Below are 8,518 nucleotides of genomic sequence, written 5' to 3'. Positions count from 1 at the left end.
AAGAACTTAATTTACTACTTCCCATCAGCAGGCTGATGTTTATCCCATTCCTGGGAAGCAGAGCCTCAGCACACATCATGGTTACTTGGGCAGATGAACACTGTAACCATAACCATCTCATCTTCCTCCTCCTTTTCCCAACATTTTATCGCTGAGTAGGACGTTATATGGTATTGAATATCTCTGGTCAGCTTATGTCAGCTGTCCCAGCTGTGGTCATTCCCAGCTTCTTGTGCACCCACATCCTACTCACTGGGGGTGGGGAAAACACCTTGACACAGTGCAGGCAATGCTCAGCAATAGCTACACCCGTTGTTGAGCTGTTACCATGCTCTTATAGTCACAAATCTAAAACACAGTAATCATATGGGCTGCTATGAAGAAAATTAGTTCCATCCCAGATATTTTTTATTCTTCAGAGACATCTGTATGGGTAGCGACACAAGCATTTTTGCAGATATATGGCCCTTAATCTTTAAAGCAGTTAATCATAAGAAGTTGCTTTTCATTGTTATCAACCATCAAGAAGTAGAGTGAGATGGACTTTTCTGTATCTTGTTAATAGTCATACACTGGCATTATTAGAATTTTTTTCCCTGCATGAAGGACTGGGGCAGATTTGATTTCTATATGTTCTTTAATAATGAAATGGATATAAGTATAATAGAAAATAACTGAAAAAAAATAAGGAACCTGCTAATCCACTTGTCTTAAGATGGACATTATGTTTGTTTGTCTTGATCTTGTTCTCCACTGAGCTCTGTCTCCACCGTCCATCTAGATGGACTGGACATCTCAGCTTTGTTCCACTGAAGACCTTTAAAAATAAATTGCGTAATTTCAAGAGCTAATGAATATGTTCATGTAAATAGGTCACTTTATAGTGTTTTGTAGCAGCACAGGCAAAAAATAAAATTATATATCTATATACATATTTGTTGTACATGTAGCTCACAAAAAGTCTGATGTCATTTTACCGTAAATCTACTGCAGTGCCATTGGCTTCAGTTTAATTGCTCCTTAACTTGCCAAGACACGAGACCCTCTGAATTTTATCTTCTTCTTGAAGAAAATAAAACATAGATTTCCAAGGCACATTAATGGTCAGAAAAAAGTAGCACATGTGCAAGCTATTTGAACACTATGCATCAGCTCGAGTTCATTTTCATTGGGTTAGTATGGATGAGATACTATGTAAAGCTGCTTTTGCAAACATTGTCATATATATTTGAATACTCTATTCACCCCACCTAACCAGCCGTTTAAATGTTAGGAGTCTTAACCAAGCTAGTTCTCTAGGTTCCCTCTATAGAGAGAAATCAGCACCTCTGCACAAGGTGATTCTTTCCATCCTACAATAGGTGAGATGGATGGAGCTGTGGAAGTTCTGGGCTCTCTCCGTATAAGGAACAACCGAGGAAGCCTTGTTAGACAGCTTATAATAAATCTAATTAATATTACCCACAAAACAGTATTAAAGCAGCCAAAGCTTTGTGCAGATAAGAAACAGTAGTTTTTGGGCTGGCTAAAATAAAGATTCTGAAAGAAGTTAATGACATGAAGTTGAACAAGAAAAATAAATGTCTGGACTACTCACTGTGTTGCATGCTCTCTTCAATTGGCTTCCCAAGCTTCCTCAAATGGAGATTGGAGTTGAGTTGGTAGTAATGCAAACCATGTGAGAAAATTAAATTGAGAAGCATTTAAAAATAAAATGTCCAAGTATGTGATTGTAACCATTTACTAGTGCTAATGGCTTCTGCTGCATTAATGTCACTGCAAAAGGTGGAAAAGAAAACACTTGTGCTTACCTCATATATGGGAAGAGACCCAAATACTGCACCAGCTTCTCTGTTTCCTGACTCAAAAATTTCCAAAGGTTGTCTGTGGATCTGATCAAGGGAAACCAAAGTCAGTGCATTACTAGCTCAAGACAAAAGGTAATAAAGAAATGCTGTTGCATATTACTTTTGTTATTGAACAGCATAGTAACATTCATGTTATCTGAAGTAAGGAATGCAATTACTGTGTAGAGAGATTGTGTTTTATGCACAAGTTTTGAACATTTCTAAATTAGGAAGAGATCCTTCTGCTATGGAAAAGGCACAACTAGCAAGATTCCAGCTTCCCCTGGGACAACAAATCAAGACGGTTAATAGCAAAATGTTTTTTTATCACCTAAACTAAAGCTAGTTTTAAATACTTATGTAGTTACATCACCTATTAACATCTTGGATAAGTTCAATACAGGAATAATTTTCAGGTTACTTGTCAGGTTTGTTGGATGTATGCTATTAGAGGACAATGGAAGTCTAGCCAAAGGGTAATGCAGTAAGAACTCTCTCCCAGATGATAGCTTCATCTCAGGACTGTCACTCTGGCTGTCTCTGTTGGGCTGTACAAATCCCAAACACTTCAGCAACCGGTTAGGAAAGATGCAGGTGAACAAAAGGGCATTACTGCTGTAAACTGTAGGAAGCTCTGAATTACTGAAAATACATCAAGTACCTTTATAGTTCATCCACGCTCACCTGAATCCTGATACTTACCTAGGTATTATACTTAAAGACAGGGCAGGAAATTTAACTGTTCTTACACAATATAGCAGTGATTTCACCCTAGGAGAGCAACTTATGGTCCTCCAATGAGGAAAAAAAAAGTATAGCTAAACCTTGAAATAGTTGAAAACATGAGTTTAATTCAAACTGGTACAATGTACAGATATTTTCTACTTACGTTTTTTTCTAGTCTGAAGTAAAAACTGAAGTCCACCGTTTTGTTCATCTCTAAGGCTAATAAAAGGAAATCAAACCTTTTTTCTCATCAAAATCCCAGTCACAAGGGTACTCCAGTGCTAATGTTTTTGAACATGAAAGTATCTTACATGTTCTATCAGCCTTCTTTTCAGATGACTAAGTAAAAGCCAATGTGGAGCCCAGCTCTATTGACTTGTCCCACCATGTTCTCAGCCACTGACTCTGCTACATTAAAATTCATGTTTTATACCCAGCATCAACTTTTTTTTTTTTTTCTCCCTGCTAACACTGTTCTCTCTTATTATACATCGCTGTCTACAGCTGTTGAACAACAGTGTATGCTCCTACAGCACAAACAGCTCCAGCAGTTTCCCCGTGATTTAAACACAGGCCACTTCAGAGACTGTGCAGCGTCCATGACTGGTATAACTGTTACTTAAGGGAGCTTGTCAACTTGTTGCTTCTTTGGGGTGAAATGACAGAATGTCTCAAAACTGTGTGCTTGGCTACCTTTACCTAGCAGCAAGTAATCCACTAGCTCCAACTAGTCAAATCATCCGTATGAGATAAGAACTGATCCTTGGTGTCCCAGGAAACAAGAGAAAGGAGGTGGCAAGACAGGGCAATAAGCAACAGAGAAGTATCTTCCACTCACCTTGTCATCATTTCACCCAAGATACACCGAGAGAAATGGTCACATGGAGTAATGTCTTTTACTGACTACTGTTTGAATCTTAGCTGGCCACATTAGGATTACAGATTGTGGTACATAGGAGACCCACAGTACCACAGATTTTAGGAGAGGGTGTTAAGAGTTCATACCCCTCACTATTTGATGCTCCTATCTAAATGGCAATTTTGAATTTGACATTCTTAATTGCTTCAAAATAAAATTATTTTGACGTATAAATTATTCCATATCATCAAAATATGATTTATATTGGGAGCTTCAAAGGTGCCACGAAGTGCTTCATCTACACTTTGTCAATCCAGACACTGGTTTGTCATCTTTAGGAGGCTAGATAAATTGATATATAAAACACTAGTTAGCAAAACTGAGTGCAGACTCATTGTCTGGTAGTGGCTTTTCATCATTTCTCTCAGTTCTTACTACAATTCCTCTGTGCCACTGTAATAACAAAGAGGGTTTCCTCTGGTCATATATCTGGTTTCCAAAGTTAATCACAAGAAGAAATAATCTAGATTAGAATATCTATTAGTGCAGATTAACACAGTTTAACTTTATAATCAAAAAAATGTAATAACACACAAGCTAAGGAATCGTAAACTACAGAGAGAAACTGATACAATTTTTCTTTATGGGTCTGTCTTCCTGCTGACATTTTTCTGTATGTCACCTGAGACACTCATTTAAACTGTGAGCACCTATGCTATTCAGCTGGGTTTGTACCTTTTCATATATATGCACATTTAGGGAATATCTGTTAATACCATTTATAATGTGAATTATCATTTAAAATTCTAAAATATTATCTTGGTGAATTATATGACAGCTATCCAATAAGGTAATAGTATTAACATCAGGAAGATAAATGGACTTAACCCAAGAGAAGCTCCTATACCCTGTGAAGAGCAAAGCCTAGCATATGTAAGTAACACAGACTCTTGGGTAAGTATTAGCTAGCAAAAGTAGGCTACCTATCCGTTATACTATTTGGTACAATTAATCCAGAGAATCGAGCTACTCTTGAGGTGGCAGCATACAGATCATATAGAATGATAAGACTGAAACTTTCTGTTGCACAGTATGTGACTGCCTTTTTTTTTTTTTTTTTTTCCAGTTTTTGCACGGTTAAATAGGCTTCTCATTTTCTTCCAGCCTAATTATTGTGTTTTAAATGTATGCTACCTGTTCTCCTTTACTGAAATATTTGAAGGGTCCTTAAAAAAGTAGTCGTGTTTGACACAGGCATGTCATTTATGCAAAGTTTCTTTAAGGTTAGCTGACTTTAATTATAGTATCTTTGATTCCAGAGGTTTCAGACTGGTTGCTGCCTGTTCAAAAGGACTATAGGGAATAGTCCTTCAAACACAGCCAAGAACTTCTCTTCACTGATGAATTACTATTCTGACTTCAGTGGCACTACTCACATTAGTAAGAACTCTATGTAATAATAAGTGCTTCCAGGATACTGGCCTAGATGGGCTAACACTAAAGTATCTTTGAGCTTTCCCATTTTCCCAAAGTGCTTTGGTTAAAAGGCAGCCTAAAAAGTGCACACGATACACGAAACCTTAACATTAAAGCCTGCGTGATTTTCTTAAGCTGTGAAATGATTTTTCCTAGGCTTGGATTGCCTTGTCACTAAAGACCATGTGCATGTTGCTTCTGCATTTGCTTAACCCAATGATTAATAAAACAGGGATCTCCAGAACTAGAAATATGACTTCCTACAGCCTTAGCTAAAGGGCCAAGTATTACTGGCTTGACTTGTAGCCAATCCACATCCCTTGAGAACTCTACCTAGAATTAAAGAGGTCCAACACTGCTATTGAACATACAACATGCCTGTGTCAGACTGTTATGGTCTGAAGTATGTGAATATGTCTACAACATCCCAGCAAACTTAATAAGACCATTTTTTAAACTGAAAGATTGTTTCTGGGATGAAGCTATTCACATTAAGCTTTTTCAATAAAGGTTTGGGGATCCCAGAAGTATATCAGCTTGTGGAATTGGAAGAGAAACAGGCTGCTAACCTGAACATTGTACATAACAAACAGACTCTAAATAAGGCTAAAATCTGAAGCAATTATGTAGTCATCACTATTACTCAATTCAAATCCTGACCATCACCTAATCCTAACAGTCACCTAGTTATAACATTTAAGAGATTCATTCATGGTTTGTAAAACCACATTAATTAAAAAAAAAAAAAGGATTATACTGAATACCTCATAGGAATTATTTTTATTTTTATGACCTTCAGTCAAAAGATGCTTTGTAAGTATAATATTTTCAGAACTGTTCCCCAAGTCATACATGTATATAAATGTTTAAGATCCTACCTGTCCCTGTCCGGCATTAGAGGATATTCAAATTTCTTTTTATTTTCCATATGCTTGCTTTCCTCTTTAATTATAATAGGAAAGCTATTAACATCACAAGGCAAAATCAACCGACTGATATCTGATAATTCAAACTTCCCGGGCTGTCCGAAGTAACCAAGATAGCATCCATTCGTGGCATGCCAGAGTCTATAGACATAGAAGTGTTGCCAAAGGACAGAAAGGAAAAATGGATCATTTTAGAAGTGGAGCAAACATGAATAATGTTTGTATACATGATCAGGTTCTGCAGCATTGCACTAGAGTGCAGTGTGTAAGTCATTAAAAAAAAAAAAACACGATATTAAAGATCAGTTTATCATTTAAGTAACTTGAGAAAAAAAAATCTCAGAAGGATGTTGGAAAAATCAGAAAACAATCAAACAGTTCATTTTTATACGTAAGAAATAGAGGAGTAAAGGCACCAATATCCTGAACTGCTCTAACTGTAAGGTACTGCCACCACAGTAGGATCTACACAAAAATTCCTCAGCGATTCTCCCCCCAAAAATAAACATAAAATTAAAAAAAACCACCACCAACAAACAAACAAACAAACAAAAACTTCAAATGTACTTACTAGCCAAGAAAGAATTATGCAGTTGTCTGTAAAAAGGCTTGAGACTGAAATGGTTTAATTTGCTACGTTGTGATGTTAACAACCCATGTTAACTTAGAAAGTACTGAAAGTTAAAATGGAATGGGAACAGGAGGTCATATGGGGATGTTACCCATGCATTCAAGGTCACCTTGTTGGTAGAAAATGACAGTCTGTAAAAGGTATGACTTCATGGGAAAAGCAGAAGTGTTACATTAAAAAATTCGTTCTTGCAGGTGCAGAACAGAAAATGCACCTATTAGCCTATATGCAAGTCCAGCAAGAAGAAGACCTTTGGAGACTGTTCAACTGACTGGCCATAGAATTAAGAAGTGTTAGTCATTTTGTACCTGACTGAACCATCAACAGATGCTGTCACTACCACGTTTTTCTCCTCTTCATGAAATAAGCCAACCACTTCAGTAGAACGTGCCCTCCAGCAGAGCTCCTCCTTTATTTGCTGAGGGAAAAAAGCAACATAACCACATTTCAGGCAGTTCTGTATGCCACCATGGTTACTGGCTTACTGGGTTCATCAGTATGGCTGTCTGAAAATTAAGAGGTGAAATATTATTCCCTCCAACAAACAGGCTGCAAATGGCACATGGTAGAAACACTCAGGGGACAGGGATAAATGAATTCTTAACGTAACCTCTTTGAACACACTAGAATAATGCTGGCAGAATTTTACTTATGTTTTCTCTTGTTTTTCACAGCATCAAGTTATTATTGAAAGCAAAAGACGTGATCTTTATGTGCAGGAAACAGTTTTAGTCCCTGTAGAGGTCTGAATCCATTTTTCTCTATTTGTCTTACCCTCTTATACTGTTCAGGTTAAGAAACTATGCCAGATTTTTCCTTACTCTTTTACTATTTTGTGGATCTTCTAAGAATGACAGAATGCTCCAGCGCATAATACGTCCCTCTGTTTAAAAAAGAAAAAAGCAAAACATAAATACGTTTCATTATTGCCACACATTTGCTTGTTGCTACCATATGCTCTTGGTAAACCCTGGGCAGAATGATGAAAAGATTTCAGGTCATTGTCAAGCATACAAAGTAGAAAATAATATACCATTTATTAATATGCAAAGAAATACATAAACTATTTGTGAGTAATGTATCTTTGAATAGATTTGAAATGGAAAGAATGTAAAGTTGTTTTTTTCCTTGAACGACAAGAGTAAAAAATAAGATTCATCTTGTCCAGACAGTTATCTATTGCACAAGCTAGGTCTTAGAGTTTTCTAGGGATTGAACTATATTTCAATCCTGGTAAAATGGATAGTGTTTGCTGATATGCATACATAATGAAAGCTTAATGTTTTATAACCTCCCAGTGCACTCATGTGAAACTAGAATCAAAGAACCATTTTCCTTATGACCCATTACTGCTTAGTTTCCTGAGAAGGCTCCCTCTTTCCTGATGTGGTTGCTTCTTATCTCCTTCGTTTCTACTACTAGACAGGAGTCTTTTCTGTAATTCCAGCCTTCATACTGATCACATCTGGTTTCTAGGACTGTACATTTGCAAGCAAGCAAGGAGGCTGATAGAGTAGCTGACCTTCTAAAAAGGAAAATCTATAATGGGAACAAGAATTTAGTAGTAGCACTGCAGATAAAAGAGAAGGGTGCAGAAGTCATGAGAAGTATATCTGCTCAGTGGCACAACCACAAAAGGACAAAGGGAGAGTATCAGATGAATAGGTAATAGGGTGTTACTTTTCCATAAATAAACAAAATCTTGCTCAGTGCATGCTGCCTTCCTGAACTCACGTGCAGATTTGAATCAATGGGGAGTGGAAAATCCTCTTCATTTTCAACACCAGCTTCAAACTCTTGCTCAGTTTTGAAACAAATTAAAAAACAACAACAACAACAACAAAAACAAAAACCAAACCTTGATTCATCCAAATTCTGACAGCATAAGAGCAGCAAACTATAAGAAACTGTTCTAATAGGCATTTGAGAAGAAAAGTGACACATTAAAGGACAAAAATCTCATATGACAGATGCAGAAGAGGAAAATGGCCAGGGTGAGTATAGAGATTTGGAGGAGAGTCAGACAGCAGATAAACTCTGATTGCCTGACAGA

General features: G+C 37.0%; 1 protein-coding gene across 1 annotated transcript in view; it reads right to left on the bottom strand.

Moving 5' to 3' along the window:
* Window positions 1–722: 722 nt before the first annotated feature.
* The window catches only part of WDR64 (WD repeat domain 64), a 72,404-nt gene continuing 64,608 nt past the window's right edge, over window positions 723–8,518 (bottom strand). Inside the window, 5 exon segments of the mRNA XM_050709826.1 lie at window positions 723–817; window positions 1,745–1,923; window positions 5,787–5,975; window positions 6,774–6,883; window positions 7,287–7,346. Coding sequence (XP_050565783.1) covers window positions 723–817; window positions 1,745–1,923; window positions 5,787–5,975; window positions 6,774–6,883; window positions 7,287–7,346 — 633 coding nt within the window.

Source organism: Cygnus atratus, chromosome 3 (genome assembly GCF_013377495.2).
Source record: "Cygnus atratus isolate AKBS03 ecotype Queensland, Australia chromosome 3, CAtr_DNAZoo_HiC_assembly, whole genome shotgun sequence".
Taxonomy (NCBI): domain Eukaryota; kingdom Metazoa; phylum Chordata; class Aves; order Anseriformes; family Anatidae; genus Cygnus; species Cygnus atratus.
Note: the sequence above shows the minus strand (reverse complement) of the source record. Positions and strands in the feature narration are given on the sequence as shown.